The following is a 16289-nucleotide window of genomic DNA, read 5'->3' on the forward strand; positions in this document are numbered from 1 at the left end:
CAGCACTCCGGGCGCATGGACCTGAAGGAGAAGCGTGCGGTAGGCCACCTTCGGTTCCCTTGTGGGCATTGTCTGTGTGTCTGTTGGACTCTCCCTACTGGTATTTGCCTGGGAGGTCCTCATCCGGGGGCTTTAAACCAAACGTGAGAGGGGGGCGGGGCTCTGGGGCCTGGGGTGTGTGAGTGCGTCCGTGGAGAGGGTGCTATGCTCGGCTGGAAAGCTGAGCCTTGGGGAGCCAGCTGGGGACAGCGATGGACCAGGTGACATGACTGCGAGGGAGCAGGTTCTGATTTGGCTTGGTTCCGGGCCACTCTTTCACTTCTTGCCCAGGGGCGTGCAATTTTGTTTGTTTGCTCTTCGCTAGGGCTCTGTCCCAACCTGCCGAGCCCTGCTCAGTACAGTTGGGCACCGTCTCTGTGGTTAGAGAAAAGCTCCCTGGTCAGACTGCAGACACAGCTGCGCAGTCAGCTGCAGGTGAGCGGCGGGGGCCAGGTGCTCCGGCTTCGCATCAGGTCCATTTGTCATCAGTTTCCCGCTCCTGGACGAAGGCTGCCCTGGAGGAGGTCCTTTCGTCCCCTGCCTGGACTTCCGCCACACTTCCAGCAGGTCCCTCTGTCTCGGACTCCTTCCTCTACTCGGCTGTCAGAGGAAGCTATTCAAAACGCAGAGCTGACCTTCTGTCACCGCTGCTTGAGAGCTGTCAGTGGCTTCCTGCCACCTGCCGCTGCTCTCAGTGTGGTGGGCAGAGCCCTCCGGGGCCCCGCCTGTGGCCATCGGCCCAGCGTCCCCAGCCTCCCCTGCCTTGGGCACACACTCCACACTTAAGCAGTGACCCTAAAATGCTCCCCACCTTGTTTCCTGGGCAAACTCCTACTATTCTTTCTTCAAGATTCAGTGTAAGCATCACCTTCTCTCAATAAATCCATCGTACTTGCTCTCTGCATTGAATAATCTGCCTGTCCCCCTGCTCTTAGCGTAGTTCCTGGAATAGTAGCAAGGGCTTGGCAAATACTTATTCCCTTGAACTTATGGATAGTGATCTTCCTGCCAAGGAGATCTTGGGAAGTCTGGAGAGGGAGCTGTGGCCACGGGGGATGCCTGGCTGCGGGCTGACTTGGTCAGCTCCAGGCGTCACGTGCCTCTGGACCAGCTGTGGAACAGGCCGGTGGACCTGAGCTTGAGGCAGGTTTGTTCAGCCTCCTGTTCACAGCTGCTTGGTTGCTCTGCAGGGATGGCCCAGCCGTGCTTGGCACACAGGGAGCGCACGCTGGCCTCTCCCCTAGCCTGGGTGCGAGGCTGCTGCATGCAATTGCAAGGGGTGTGCGCTGCTCAGTTCCAGGGAGCACCCCACCGCCGAGGCTATGATGATGTGCCCCCGCGGTGGCCTGCCTGGGTGAGGCTGACTGTCCACCAAACAGAGGGCAGCATTGTGCTCCGGTTCCAGTCTGTTGCTAGTGAACTGGGGAAGCAGGGCCCTGTGACCCAGGGGGCTGGCTTCTCTCTCAAGCCTGAGGAAGAACACTTGAGGGCCCAGGCTGGCTAGTTCTCGGGCCATTTTTCCGGGAGGATTTCTCTTCATTCTCCTCTTTCTCTTTCTGGATAGCTGAGGGCTGAACTAAAAAGCAGCATCGCCATCAGCAGCAGCCATACCTATGGGACACTGCCTCTGGGTCGGTGGAACTCGAGGCCCTAGGGAGGTGGCCCCTGGCTTAGAGAGGCTTGGAGCCCATTGAGCAATTGCTAGCACAGGCAGCTAATAGAACCCCTTGGGCTTTCTACCTGAGGCCCCTTGCGAGTTGTATAACTGGGCCTCTCAAGATCATCCCTGTGGCCTCTGACAGTCAGGCTTCTTGGAGGAGTGGGAGAGGGAGAGCCGATGACGGGAAGGGGGCCTGTCATCCCTGCTATCGCCCAGGATCGGTCTGGCTGTTGCTGGTTGGTTTTCTGCACCCTGTCCCCCTTCTCTTTGTGACTTATCGTCCTCAGGGTTCCCTTAGGAGCCGCCCCCACCCCCGCCTCCTGTCCTCCAGCCCATAGTGGACTTGCTGTAGCAGCAACGGCCTGCTGTCTGCTTCTTAGGTGCAGAGCTGCCCTTTCGGTGCAGGAAGGGGTTCCCACAGAACACGGGCCGGAGGACCCTCTGAGCTGCCTTTGCAGGGCCTCACACAGGAGGGAGTGTGTTTGCTTAGTTGTGGTTCCCAGGGAGCCGAGCCTTGTAGAGAGCTAAAGGGGAGCGCGACCGGGAGCAGGGGACAGTCAGGACTCTCTCTCCTTGCAGTTTGCGAAGGCTGCAGCGGACTCCTAGGCAGTGGCCAGAAGCTGCTCCGAAGCTGATCCTGCCTCCCCCGGGCTGGCCTCAAGGAGACTTCCTGTCCTTAACCTCTGGACTGCCGGGGCCCCTCCTTTTCTTTCCCACTCAGCCCTGGGTTTGGAGGGGCCCCTCAGGGAGCTGGCCTAGAGAAGGGGGAGGGGAGCGGCTGGCTGGAACCTTCCCTTCCCTGCAACCAGAGATGGTGTGTGTCCTCTAGGAACCTCGGCCCTGGAGAAACAGGCTCGGGCTCAGGCCGCGCTCCACGGTCATTGGAACGTTAGGCGGCTTCCTCTCCCTCGGGTTGTGCAGCCCCATCCTAGGGGCGGCCTGGACACGGGCAGAGAAGTTTCCCATACAGTCCCAGGGCCTTTTGCCCTGCTTCACCCGGGAAGTGCTGACAGCTTCCTGTGTGTCCAACTCGGCCCGGAGAGATACTCAGGCTCTGCTGCTGCTCGGGGAGGGAGCCCCAGGTCACTGCCCTCCTCCCAGCCCCAGCAGCACTTCGGCAGGTGTGACCGAGTGCCCGGGGCGCTCATCAGCTGCCGGCATTGGACAGCACTGCTGGGGTCCCAGCACCCGCTGTGGGCAGGTGTTGGGTCCCAGGTGTGGGACTCCCCGAGGCCCTTCCTCTGGGGCTGGCTCTTCCCTCTTCCGCTGGATTCTTCCACTCGCCCCCGGGCCCCTGCTCTGCCCTCCTGGAAGCCACTGCTTCAGACTTCTCTGTCCTTCCCTCGCCTGCAGGATGTGCTGCTATTAATAACCCGCAAGGCCCTCTCCCCTGCTTCCCGCAGCTCTGACCGTGGAGAGCTGTTGTTGGCTTGGCTCCACGCCGGGAGTCTCGGTGATTTCGGGGAGCCCTCATGATGGCAGGCTCTATACATGGGGCTCCCACCCTTCCCCAGTGACTGGGGCCAAGGAAAGGTAGTCTGGGAAAGAGCCCAGGTGCGCCTTGATGCCTGCAGTTGCCCTGACAACAGCAGCCGTGTCCAGCAGTTCCTCCCTGCCGCCCACCCCTTGGCTGCACGTCGCCCCTCTGCTCGCCCCACAGTGGCCTCCTCTGAGGAATAGGCCAACCTCCCGGACATCTGGCAGCGCATCTACAAACTTTCTCCTCTCAGCCCCCTCTCTCCTCCCTCCCTCTCCCTCCTCCCTGGCTGCTGTGCAGCCTGCCTCCTCCTCTTTCCTCCCTCAGTCTGCAGCGCGACTGGAAATAGGTTGAATTAATCAGCAGATTGGAGCTCCACTGGGCTGCATGCGCCGTCGCTGCAGCACCAGCTCCTCGCTCACACGCTCTCTAGCTCTCCCCTTTCTTCTCTCTCTCTCTCTCTCTCTCTCTCTGAGGCTGGTGTTGGAAGTTCTGTAGCTGACTCCTCGTGGCTCATGCTCTTTAAGCAGGCAGAGCTATGGATGCCCCTTCAGGGCAAGAGCAACAAAGTGAGTATGCCAGCGTGGGCGCACATTTCTGTTCCGAATGCCTGTTCCCTGCTTTGTGCGAGAGGCTTTGGGGTAGGGTGGCCACAGGCCTGGATGCCACCAGAGGCAGCTCGGATTACCAGGGGGCTAGGACCATGGAAGGAGGCTGGGAATGGGAGCCAGAGAGCCAGTGTGTTTCAGGATCTGTCAGCTAGCTCCCCAGTCACCCAGAGCAGGACTGGAGCCGAGTTTCCCAGTGGGACATCGGTCTCCTGGATGCTGGGACCTGGGTCTCCATGCACAGCTGGCAGGAAGCTCTGGGTCTGGGTGCCGGTCCTCCTCGGGGCCAGTAAGGGCGCTTTTCTCACTGGACCACATGGGTCACTGAGAGAGGGGCAACCAGAGCTGGGTCTTGGTGGCTGCAGGTGGGAGAAGATGATGAAGGTGCCAAGGTCAGCCTGAGCCTGGAGAGTGAGGAAGGGGAGGGAGCCGAAGCTTTGATTGGCCTGTTTATAGGCAGAGTTGATTTGCGTCTGGCCAAACTCAGAAGAGATTTATCACGACTGCTAAAAACAGCCTGGTGTCTGGTGGTCGAATCTCTGCTTCAGTGATTCAGGCTTTATGTGGCCTCCCGCTTTGGGTCCCCTCCCCACCTGCGTTGGCCACGAAGGCTGTGACGGTGGGGACCTGGCACAGGAGCCAGCCAGTTCTAATGAGCCGTTATCTGCTGTTGCTAAGGCCAAGGGTCAAGGGCTAAATCCATAACCTGTCTACCTGGGCCGAGGGCTGTGATGCTGCTTGCTCTCAAAACAGGTGCAGTAGGAAGGCAAAGGCGGCTGTGCTCACAGGCCTCAGAGGATCCCCAAAGGATGGGGGTACGGGGGGGCAGGGAGGCGCTTGGGGGCTCTGGCTCTAGGCCACCTGAGAAGCCTGAGGAGGGCGGCGCAGGAGAGCACAGGTGTGCTGGCTCCTTAGACTGACCCAGACGCTCGGCTCTGGGCCCTGCAGAGCTGGTCCTGTTTAGCAGCAGAATCCGTGTGGTTCTGATGCAGTTCTTTCAGCACCTGCTGCTCCCGAACCCCTGTCTCCTTGGGTGATGGGTCAGAGAGAAGCAGCCCAGCGCCTGAGGGGGGTTTGCTGCAGCCTCTCCTGACCTGGGCTTCCCAGAGCCTCAGGTTGCTCTCTCTTGGGTCCGGTGGAGCCCTGAGCAGTTACACTAGTGGGACTGGGGTGGTTCTACCTGCAAAGCAGCAGGGTAAGCGGAGAGCGGGGCCTCGCCCCTCTGGTGGAGCGGCTTCCTGTAGCCATGGCTCTTGCCCCAGGGACTGCTCTGGAGGCGCCTGGTGGTGGGGGTTTGGGGTTTCTGAGCACCTGCGAAGCCAGAAGTGCCTTCGGGGACTTAAGGCCGGGGCAGGTTTTCCGCCCCCTCTGGGCCCAGGCAGGCAAGAGAAGCCAACCTCAGAGTGTGCGTGGACGCCTCGGGTCCTTATTCTCAAACAGACCAGACCCATCCTCGCAGTCTCCCTGCTGGTGCCCAGCCTACTCATGCTTTGAAGAAGGTTGGCAGAGCCCCCTTGCCCACCAGCCCTTCCCGAATCTCCCTGGGAAGGGTGAAGGTCTCCCGCCAAGGTCTTCCTCAGCCTTGGCACTCGCACCATGAGGGAGAAAAGCAGGGCCCTGAGAGAATCACTGACTTCTCCCGGGACTGGGCCCCTCCTGCCGGGGACCTGGGATGGGTGAGAGTTGCCAGTGGGTCGGTGAGTGGCTGTGGCCGTCGGGTAAGCGAGGCTGGGCATGGAGAGTAGGCTGGCTCAGCAGGCTGTGTCCTTGCCCAGGGCCAGCCTGTACGGGCAAGCATTTTTGGGGGCGGCATGTAATTACAAAACGACTTATTTTTCCCTGCCGCGCTGTCTCTAATCGTTAGTCTGGAGTTGGTGCCCCTGGCCAGACACAACATGCGGGGGCGGACGTGCGCAGTCAGCTCTGCAGGCCCCCTCCCGCCTCCGCCGGCCCTGCCCCAAGCATCTGCCATCCTGGGGCCCATCCCTCCTGCACCCAAACCCGGACTGCAGCCTCGCTCAGGTGCTAGGCGCCTGGGGCAGAGAGCGAGCAAGTGGGCGGCTGGGCAGGGAAGAGGAGGCCCTGGGTTTGGGGTGGCTGGGGTAGGCCGCAGGTGTCAGGACAGCCACACAAGCAGAGGGTGAGTGCTGCGTGTCCAGCTTCTACAGCTTGGCTAGACGAGAGACACTGCCCAGGCCCGCAGGCGGCTCCTCTTAGCCTTTCCCTGCCTCCCCGAGCCTGGGCCTCACAGCAGACCCAGCAGCACCGCAGGGGACCTGCAGTCCCGTGGGATTTGGGGATCTGCCAGGCCTGTCCTTTCTCCTGCCCACTCCCTGTCCTTGTGGCGTGCAGTCTTGTTACCTCTGCAGGCCAGACCTCCCCTGCCTCCAGGCCATTTCGGGAAGCCTGGGGGGGCAGAAACCTCCTAGGAAGCTGATAGTTACCCAGGCTGGGGTGCGGCCCCTGCCCCGAGGACTACTTCTTCCCGAGCTCAAATAAGCAGTTGTCCCCCTCAGGGAAGAAGCTGCTCTCATCTTCATAATCCCCCAAAGCCACAGTGAGAGTGGGGTTAGCTGAGCTCTAGGCGAGGGTTCGGGAAGTCTTTGGGCCAGGCTCCCTCTGGGGCCGTCCTCATCCCTCAGGCCCAGGAAGCTGGCAACAGGCCAGGTGGGGCTCCCCTCCGCAGCAGGAAATGGCCCCAGTTCAGCATCCTCTTCTCGTCCTGGAGATGTGTGTCCTGTGAGGAGCGAGGCTGCCAACGCGGAGACGGGCAGGAGGAGGAAATCCTGCCAGGGCAGACCCAGGAGGGCAGATGGGGTGACAGGCATGGAGGTGGAGGGCAATAGGCCGAGGCAGCCAGGGCGTCGCCAGCCGGGCGACGTTGGTCGGGCTCAGTGGATGACCCCAAGTCCCGTCCTGGTGCCCCAGGCCTCGGGCTCCTCTCGCTCAGGAGGGCGGGGTCCTGGTGGAAGCTCACGGTGCTGCTCTTCAGGTGGCCTTGAGAGAGACTCACACCTCCTCCCATCACTGCCTTCCCTGGGGAGGCCAGGTTGTGTTCCTAGGACCCGCGCCCCCGAGCTGGGGACCTGTGCATCGGAGTCTTCCTGGGGCAGGCCTCCCCCCAGGAGTTTTGATTCAGTAGGTCTAGGGTGGGACCTGGACATCCACATTTTTAAAAGCTCCAGGTGTTTCTGGTACCGATCCTGGGTTGATAGCCCCTGATAAGGCGTCAGTGGGATCTGTGAAGCTACCTGTGTGCCCATGCATTCATCATTCATCATTCACTCAGCAAGGATGCGCCGAGCCGCCGCTGTGTGCTGGGCACTGTCCCAGCAGCGGGTGGGCGGGTGTGGAGATGGAAGGATCAGTGCCTGTTGTCCAGGAGCTGGCAGTGTAGGGGAGAACCAGGCCAGGCAATCTAGAAGGACGGTTCTGAACGAGGCCGGCCGTGAGCCGGCTGCCCAGGGTGCTGTCGGGTACAAAACTCCCCCGTAAGCGCAGCCCTGGGTCTGGGGAACATTTCCCAGAGCCGGTGATGTTTGAGTCTTGAAAGAGAAGTAGCAGTTGTCGGGGCGAGGAGTGTGTTCTTGGCTGAGAAAACACAAAGGCATGTGCACGTGAGCGGGAGGAGCGTGGCCTGCCTCCGGAATGGCAGGAGGGGGCTGGAGAAGCCGGCAGAGTGCGGGGTGGGCTCAGGGCTCACTGGATATTAAAGGTAAGGGGGTCAGGTGATGGGACACGCTCACTCCGTGGCTGTTGCAGTTGGTTTGGACAAGGTAGAGACTGAAGGTAGCAATTGGGGGGTGGGAAGGGGAGGGCGGGGTCTGGTCGAGGGGGTTCCAGCTCTGGCCTGGGTGCCTAGCGAGATGGTGACGGCAGGCGTGTGGACTCTGGCGGAGGCCAGGTGGCGATTTCAGGTGTTGGACATATGGACTCTGGTGCCTGGGAAACAGCTGTGAGGCAGTTCAGTACCCGGGTCGGCTGTGGCAGGATGGACTGTGGGGTAGATGGAGGGAAAACAACAGAGTCAGAGAAGGAGAGAGCAGCAATGGGGGTTTCAAGGAGGAGAGAGGCTGGGCCAGGGGTCACATAGAACTGTAGGTTGTCCGCAGTGTCACCCGCGGACTCTCCTGCCCCCCATCCTCAGAGAGGAGGGAGGAGGCGTAGCAGTTCTCGGTCCTTTCTTGGGCACAGCTGCCCTTTTTCCGAGATGTGTCCTTCCTGGTGGTGTGTGTTGTAATCCCCTCTTTTTATGAAATGGTGGTTACAGATGGGTTTTTCTCCCTAAATTTTCCTCTAGGAACAATGAAGTGCTAGTATCTCCCTGATAGTGTCTCTCCCCCATCCCCCCACCCCACCCCCTGGTATAATGGAATCTGAAGCAGCAGCGGTGAGGTAGACGGGAGGTCAGCAGTGACAGCATCTGATGGGCTGGGCGGGGCTGGTGGCAGTGGGGTGAAAGTCAAGTGAAAGGTGGGCCAGAAGGGTGGGCCCACTGAGTATGGGAAGTTTTGTTTTAAACTTGGCTTTAAGAGCAGGAGGCTGTGTACTTGACTGTCCTTTAGTTTAGTGGAGATTGGAACATGCTTACACCCCGAGGGAAGGGCTAGTGGAGGAAGAGGGGAGGATTGGGGGGAGGGAGGCGGGGCCTGGGAAGGGGGAAGCCTCCGGGGGCCATGCTGAGCACTTCTGGCTTCCCTGCAGGGCGAGCCCCCCTTGGCCCTGGGCCTGTCCACGCGGAAGGCCCTCAGCATCCTGAAGGAGCAGCTGGAGGCGGTGCTGGAGGGACACCTGAGGGAGCAGAAGAAGTGCCTCACCTGGAAGGTAGGCCGAGCCTGGCGGGGAGGGCAGAAGAGCCTGGGGCCCATTCTCAGGGCCCGGGGGCCCAGCGAGGCATCACGGAAAATCCGAAAGAAGCCGGGCTTCCTTCCAGAGTCATGTCCTGACCCCTCCCGCTGCAGGAGCCCAACCGGCTGGACCCCAGCCAAGACCAAAACGAGAAGACAGAGGCAGCCACAGGGGCTGGGTCGGTGGGTGTGGGGGGAAGGCGGCCCCTTCCCACGACCTTGTCCCGGCCTCTCACCCCTCGGCCCCTCTCCGCCCCCCCCCACCCCCCCAGGAGATGTGGAGGAGCAGCTTCCTGCATCACAGTAACCGCTGCTCCTGTTTCCACTGGCCGGGCGCCTCGCTCATGCTGCTGGCCGTGCTGCTGCTGCTGGGCTGCTACGGGGGCCAGCCGGCCGGCAGGTATGTGGCTCCTGCCCAGCGTCTCCTACCCCGGGCTCTGGGCCTTCCCTCTCCTGCCTCAGCTGAGTCTGCCGTCCCACCTACGACATCCCAGGGGAGATGGGCTGCTCCCCCGAAGCTGCCCCCACAGCCGGCGCCTGAGCTGTGTAGGGACCCTAGTCCCTTGGCTAGTTGGTGGTGGAACCAGACTCGACACTCTTGCAGGGAGACTGGGTGGGCTGTGATTGTGGTGTCAGGGCCCTGTGTTGGCCGGGCCGGTGCGAGTAGCCCTCACCTTCCCGCCAGCCACGGGGTGGAGCTGGTGAATGCCTCGGCGCTGTTTCTCTTGCTGCTTCTCAACCTCATCCTCATCGCACGGCAAGATCGGCTGAAACGTCGGGAGGTGGAGTGGAGGCTCCGAGGGATCATCGACCAAATCCAAGGTGAGACCAAGGGCCAGGCGAAAGGCGCTTTGTGATGGGTCAGAGGAAGGACTCCCCTCCTGAGCCCCAGCACATAGGCGTTGCCTCTGGTCAGCATTCTGGGGGCTCTGGGCATCTAGCGAGTTGGCAGGATGCCCTGCGTGCTTTTGAGCAGGACAGTGAGAGCCGTGGGGCCACTGTGGGTGCCCAGGCAGTGGCCCGGGCAGGCCGGAAGGCTAATAGCAGCCAGTTGGCTTGCAGGCTCGCTGTCCGTTGGGAGACTAACCGGGAAGACCCTCTCCCTTGGCAGGACAGTCAGATTTTCTCTTCCAAGTCGGCCCTGTCTGCTGGTTCTGGGCCGGGGAAGGAGCCAGAGGATTGGGGCTGGGAAGCGAGCCGGGAGCTCAGGGTGGGGCAGCCCAGCTCCTAAAGGAGAAGGGAACAGCTCAGGCAGGCGGGTTCCTGCTCATCCTGCCGCGTGGCCAGTGCTCCTGCAGCCCGGGCCGTGGATGGAGACCGCATCAGGCTCTTTGGAGACAGTGGGTCCTGCTTCCCCGGAGTGTGTGGTCTTGTAAGAGAACAGCATCTCCTCTCATGAGACCTTTCTCCTGGGCAGTGGGGGTTGCAGCCCTGAGTGAGAACGTGATATGATTCACTCATTGCAGCCTTGTAGGCACTGGGAGTGCAGCGGTGACCGGGAAGGATGGGTCCTGCTCTCGGGGAGCTAGTCTTTGCTCAGGAACCATCGGTGGCTCCCTCCTGTTTATCGAAGCCATTGTCAGTGGCTCCCCGAACCTCTGGCACAAGCTCTGACCTTTTCCTCCAGCCTCTTCTCTTGCTCCTCATCCTCACGTTAAAACCACTCCCCCTCCCCACTTCCCAGCCCACTGAGGACTTCCCTGCTCCAGTGCCTTTGTCCTGCTGTCCCTCACCCAGCATGCTTTTCCCTCACAACCTCCGGCCGACAGAAACCTCGCCATTCTTCAAGGCCCACCCTCAGTGCTCCCTCTTCCATGAAGCCACCTCGGATTGCCCCAGCTCTGTGCTCCTGCAGCTCCGGGACATTCCCTAACACTCTTAGCCTGTGTGTTTGCTTTATTCGGAGTTATCTGCTCACGTGTCTCACTCCCCCTCTTAGGTGGTGGCTCCTCAAGGCAGGGACTGTGGCGTCCTCACCTTTGTCCTTTGCACGGGGCCCAGCACACCCTCAGCAATGGTTGTGAAATGTATCTGAAAGGAACAAGGAAACAGAGAATAAGAGCTTCAGTGTTCAGAGGAGGTGCAAGTGCCTGGGCTGAGTGGTTGGGAAAGGCTTTGGCCTTGACCGAGGGGAAGTGTTGGAAAGGATGCAGGATTTCAGAGAGGCTTCACGGGCAGGCTAAGCTCCGCGGTGCTGGGTCTGGCTGGGGCCCTGGGTCAGGTGGTCTCCCTCTTTCCGTTCTCATCAGATGCCCTCAAGGATGGCAAGGAGATCAAGTGGCCAGATGCCATGTACCCCGACCTCCACATGCCCTTTGCACCGTCCTGGTCCCTGCACTGGGCCTACAGAGATGGACATCTGGTCAACCTGCCAGTTAGCCTGTTGGTAGAAGGAGACATCATAGCTCTGAGGCCTGGCCAGGAATCGTTCGCCTCTCTGAGGGGGATCAAGGTAGCGCGAGACTTTTCTCCTTCCCTGGAAATGCAGCGGGAGAGTCCACAGGCAGCGGTGGGAGGGTCCCAGTCTTAATCCTGAAGCTCCCGGAGGCCAGCTCCCAGCTTCTTGGGGAACAAAGAAGGGCTGGGACATCTTTCTCCACCTTGTCCTGTTTTTTCTTCTCTGATCCTCAAACCACCAGGAATCCAGCCCTACAGGCCCCGCCCCAGCTGACTCTGCTAACTGATGGGCCCTAACCCCGTGGATGTCCCCACTTCGCTGGAGTTGTCAAGGAGAGGGGCCTCCGAGAGCAGCCTTTCCTCACCCTCCCCTCCTCCCCTCTGTCCCTGGCAGGATGATGAGCACATCGTCTTGGAGCCCGGAGACCTGTTTCCCCCCTTCTCGCCACCGCCCTCCCCCCGGGGAGAGCTGAAGAAAGGGCCCCAGAACCCCCAGCAGCACCGGCTGTTCCGTGTCCTTGAGACCCCCGTGATTGACAACATCAGGTAGGGGTGCTGCCCGCCTTTCTCCTGCTCCCCGCACCCCTGACCTCTCCTCTTCCCCAGTGCCTCTGTGAGCTGGGGGTGGGGGAGAAAGAAGGAACCTGTCCATTCGAGGCCCCTTAGGCCAGGCCCTCTGTAGGTTCCTCTCTTTAGCATCTTGTGAGCACTCTGAGCCCAGTGATGGCTCCCCTCCCAGTTCGAGCTCTGGAGGCCAGCACAGGCCACTCTCCCCGGGACACCTGGCTGGGGCTGAGGAATAGGAGGCAATTGCAGGCCTCCGGGATGCTGAGTGCAGGTGCTCAGTGAAGGTGCGCGTTTCTGGCCTTTCCCTTGAGCATCGGGTCACCTCTTTCTGCAGATGGTGCCTGGACATGGCCCTGTCCCGCCCTATCACTGCTCTGGACAACGAGAGGTTCACGGTGCAGTCGGTGATGCTGCACTACGCCATGCCCGTGGTCCTGGTGCGTGAGGTGGGGCGCCGGGGCAGGGGAGAGGGGAGTGGGGGAGCCTCAGGGCCAGCTCAGGTGAGTGTGGGAGTAGAGGCGGGGGTCCCAGAGTGAGCCAGCCAGTGTCGGGGGGTGAGTGGGCAGAGGAAGGGGAGCCTCAGAGCCTGGGTCGTCTCTGGGGTTGGGGGGTTAAGGCTGCACCTCTCCCCCTCCCAACAGGCCAGCTTCCTCATCACCAATGCCCTGCGCTTCATGCTGCGCGCCCCCGGGGTCACGTCCTGGCAGTACACCCTCCTCCAGCTACAGGTAACCCCCTCCTTTCCTCTCGGCCTGCTTTCCTCCTTCCCTGGTGGCCGAGTCCCCTCATGTTCCCCGGCTTTCCCTCCTTCTCTGCAGCCAGGGGCCCCTTAGGCTTCAGCTTAAGAACACCTGCTTCCCCTTCCTCCCTCCCTGCCCCCAACAGCTGTCCTGTCCCCTCACCCCAGCCCTGCCCGCCCTCCCTGGGGCCAGCCGCTCTTCCAGATCCCTCAGTGTGGGTCCCTCTCTCGCAGGTGAATGGCGTCCTGCCCATCCTCCCCCTGCTCTTTCCAGTCCTCTGGGTCCTGGCAACCGCCTGCGGAGAAGCCCGGGTCCTGGCCCAGATGAGCAAAGGCTCCCCCAGCTCTCTGGTAGGTTTTCCCAAGGCATCTGGGGGCACGTGCAAAAGGAACCAAGACAGGAACTACAGAGGGAGTCGGCTCTGCCCCAGTGAATAGGGACAGGAGTGGGAGTGCGGGCCCCTTTCCACCCAGAAGAGCCTCCAGGCCAGGCCTGGGGGTGTGAGTGCCTCCTGGCTCTCAGCACACAGGGGACCGGGGCTGCCTGGGGCCGTCCTTTGCCAAGATGTTGGGAGCCTTGCTGGTGTGGGGCCCCACCTGCAGCTTGGAGGCCTGTGTGAGGGCAGTGTCTTCCCTGAGCTCCCCCTTCTCTCCGTGCAGCTGGCCAAGTTCTCAGAGGATACTCTCAGCAGCTACACAGAAGCCGTGTCCACTCAGGTACACGCACCGGGCCGATCCTGCCCCAGGTCCCTTCTGGAACCCTGGACGCCCCCACTTTATGACCTTCTAGCCTCCAGGAGGCTCTCAGAGCCCCGAGTCCTCATCTCACACGGGCAGTGTGTCGCTGCCCTGCCCGGACAAATGCCTCCGCACCCCAGCTTCCGGGTGCCCCTGGACCGTTGCCTCTGGTGACCCCAGAGACTCTCTCCTGGGAAATGTGGCTGAGTCCCAAACGGCCTTTCTCCCACCAGGAAATGCTGCGCAGCATTTGGGGCCACTTCCTGCGGGTGATCCAGGGGACATCGTCCACGCTGAGCCACAGCTCCAGCCTGCTGCACAGCCTGGGCTCCGTCACGGTGAGGGGCCCTGCGGGAGGGCTCGCCTCAGCAGGCCTGCTTCCTGCCTCACCTGGGTGCCTGCCTGCCCCTCCACGGCCCCTGGCAGGTTGGGGAATGCCAAGCCCGTCTCCCCCACCATCTCTCCCCACAGGTCCTGTGCTGTGTGGACAAACAGGGGATCCTGTCGTGGCCAAATCCCAGCCCAGAGACCGTGCTGTTCTTCAGCGGGAAGGTGGAGCCTCCGCACAGCAGCCACGAGGACCTGACGGATGACCTGTCCACCCGCTCCTTCTGCCACCCCGAGGTGGAGGAGGAGGTGCGGCAGGGGCCTCAGGGAGGGCGAGGCTAAGGGAGAAGGCAGGCGCGGGCACCATTAGGATCTGCCTCTGAGCAGAGCAGGCAGAGCCCCCATAAGGCAGAGGGGACGTCAGCCCCCTGCCTCCCAGGTCCAGGCAGCCGTCGGGACCCTGGTCTGAGGCCTGTACCCCTTGCTCTCCTCAGCCCCATGAGCGGGATGCCCTCCTGGCTGGCTCCCTGAACACCACGCTGCACCTGGCCAATGAGCAGGAGCGCGGCGACTGGCCTGCTGACGGCCCCAAGGTCCCTGAGCCCTGCTCTCACCACAGAGCGCACGGCCACAGCAAACACCCGTCCGGCTCGAACGTGAGCTTCAACAGGGACCCAGAGGGCTGTGAGGATGAGCCCGGCAAGGTGAGGGGAGCGGAGAGCAGCCCCCGCGGTCAGGCTCAGGGCGTCCAGCCTCCCCTGCTGCAGGGGCCCGAGGGGTGCAGCCAGCCTGGTGGGTGGCGCTGGAAGCACAGCTTCTCAGGTCCCCAGGCTTGGCCTGGCAGGGCACCTCCTGTGGCTTCGCCCGCGGCTCCTCTGTGAAGTCGGCTCTTGCCCCTCCCTGGATCTCGCTGTTGGCCATTGGTGCGGGGAGGCCCCTTCCTCCTAGCCGCGGCCTGCCCGTGCCTCCCTCGAAAATATTTTCCCTGAGAAAGGTCCTTCGTTGTTTCCTCCTTGGTCTGTTCACCCGCGTCTTAGGTATTGCCAGTGTCATTGGGCACAAGATCCAGAAGCAGCCAGGAACTCAAGAAAGACAAGGCGGGATTTCTGGGAGGGCTGGGGAAGCGTGAGCATGCTGTGCTGGGAAGGGGGGGGTCTTCTCTCAGGAACACCCCACACCCGTCCCAGTCTGAGGACCCCTGTCCCCTCCACGTTGCCCCCAGATGCAGCCTGGGCTGGAGAGCGAGCCCTACGAGGCTGAGGACTTCGTGTGTGACTACCACTTGGAGATGCTGAGCCTGTCGCAGGACCAGCAGAACCCCCCCTGCATCCAGTTTGATGACTCCAACTGGCAGCTGCACCTCACCTCCCTCAAGCCCTTGGGCCTCAACGTGCTGCTGAACCTGTGCAACGCCAGCGTCACCGAGCGGCTGTGCCGCTTCTCCGACCACCTGTGCAACATCGCCCTGCAGGAGAGCCACAGCGCCGTGCTGCCCGTCCACGTGCCCTGGGGGCTCTGCGAGCTCGCCCGCCTCATCGGTGCGTGGCCACCAACTCCAGACAGACCAGTCCCGGGCATGGCATTTACCGAGGTTGCCAGGAAGCCTCCTTGCTCCTGGTCCTTGCCCTTTAACAGGCACTGCTGTCTGACTGCTTCCCAATCTGAGAACAGAACTGGGGGTGGAGGGGTGGAAGGGGCCAGCCAGCATGGATTTTGTCCCATGAGGTGGACGGCGGGGGTCAGGCGCAGTGGCTGGGCTTTCTCCCAGAGGCCCTGACTGCTGTCCTCCCGCTGCAGGCTTCACTCCTGGGGCCAAGGAGCTCTTCAAGCAGCAGAACCACCTGGCGCTCTATCGCCTCCCCAGTGCCGAGATGGTGAAGGAGAGCTCCCTGGGAAGGCTGTCCTGTGTCACCAAGCGGCGCCCCCCGCTCAGCCACATGATCAGCCTCTTCATCAAGGACACCACCACCAGTGAGCCTCCCATGCTTGGCCCACATCAGGACAAACCTTCCAGCAGCTTGGGCCAAGGCTCTGCCCTCCTCGTCCCTTTTTGGGATGAGTAGATGAGCACCAGGCAGCTTCTTAAGACCTCAGATGTGGCAGGGATTGGTTTGGGGAACCAGGCTGGGATGGTGGCAGTCACAGAGGATGGGACTGTCTGAAGGATGGGCAGCTTAGTGCCTGCATTACAAGCCCAGCGGCGTTCTACACAGGCTCGCTACGGCCAGGCCTGGCTCGTTCCCTCCACCCCACGATGGCAGTGCTACCTGTGAGGTCACAGTGAGCAGCAGGGGTGGCTTGGGCACTGATGGTCTGGCCTTTTTATTCACTCCCCGCAGGCACAGAACAGATGCTGTCCCATGGCACAGCAGACGTGGTCTTGGAGGCCTGCACAGACTTCTGGGATGGAGCTGACATCTACCCTCTTTCGGGTTCCGACAGGTGGGTGAGGGGCCAGAGCATTGGGCTCAGGCGGTCTGCCTTCCTGCTCCCAGGACTACCCGCCTCACTTCCACCCTGCTTCCCTGGCAGAAAGAAAGTGCTGGATTTCTACCAGCGCGCCTGCCTCTCTGGCTACTGCTCCGCCTTCGCCTACAAGCCCATGAGCTGCAGCCTGTCCTCCCAGCTCAATGGCAAGTGCATCGAGCTGGTGCAGGCGCCGGGCCAGAGCAGCATCTTCACCCTGTGCGAGCTGCCCAGCACCACCCCCATCAAGCTGAGCACCCGCCACAACAGCTGGAGCTCCGATGGTACCGTGCGCGGCCGTCCTGTGGGGGCCAGAGTGGGAAGGGCTTCCCGAGGGCAGAGGGGACAGCGGGCACAGCCCTGGGCCTGGAACGCCCAGGGGGGCAGTCACTATCTGGTGACGTGGGGGGGTCCCTTTGTCTTC

General features: G+C 61.9%; 1 protein-coding gene across 6 annotated transcripts in view; it reads left to right on the top strand.

Moving 5' to 3' along the window:
- The window catches only part of TMEM94 (transmembrane protein 94), a gene marked incomplete at its 5' end in the record, with an annotated part of 22048 nt that continues 5759 nt past the window's right edge, over positions 1-16289 (top strand). For 2 of the 6 annotated variants that reach the window (XM_081109462.1, XM_081109463.1), the window contains 17 exons: positions 3692-3745; positions 8489-8608; positions 8904-9031; positions 9317-9453; positions 10881-11083; positions 11423-11574; positions 11930-12032; positions 12237-12323; positions 12569-12685; positions 12995-13051; positions 13306-13410; positions 13544-13696; positions 13894-14103; positions 14622-14937; positions 15197-15370; positions 15739-15841; positions 15932-16149. In XM_081109462.1, coding sequence (XP_080965588.1) covers positions 3692-3745; positions 8489-8608; positions 8904-9031; positions 9317-9453; positions 10881-11083; positions 11423-11574; positions 11930-12032; positions 12237-12323; positions 12569-12685; positions 12995-13051; positions 13306-13410; positions 13544-13696; positions 13894-14103; positions 14622-14937; positions 15197-15370; positions 15739-15841; positions 15932-16149 — 2437 coding nt within the window. Of the gene's footprint in view, positions 40-3691; positions 3746-8488; positions 8609-8903; positions 9032-9316; positions 9454-10880; positions 11084-11422; positions 11575-11929; positions 12033-12236; positions 12324-12568; positions 12686-12994; positions 13052-13305; positions 13411-13543; positions 13709-13893; positions 14104-14621; positions 14938-15196; positions 15371-15738; positions 15842-15931; positions 16150-16289 lie in introns of those variants that run through there. The other 4 variants (XM_081109466.1, XM_081109464.1, XM_081109465.1 and 1 more) reach the window with 4 other exon arrangements.

The sequence above is a fragment of the Myotis nattereri genome, assembly GCF_964212035.1.
Source record: "Myotis nattereri genome assembly, chromosome: 16".
Taxonomy (NCBI): domain Eukaryota; kingdom Metazoa; phylum Chordata; class Mammalia; order Chiroptera; family Vespertilionidae; genus Myotis; species Myotis nattereri.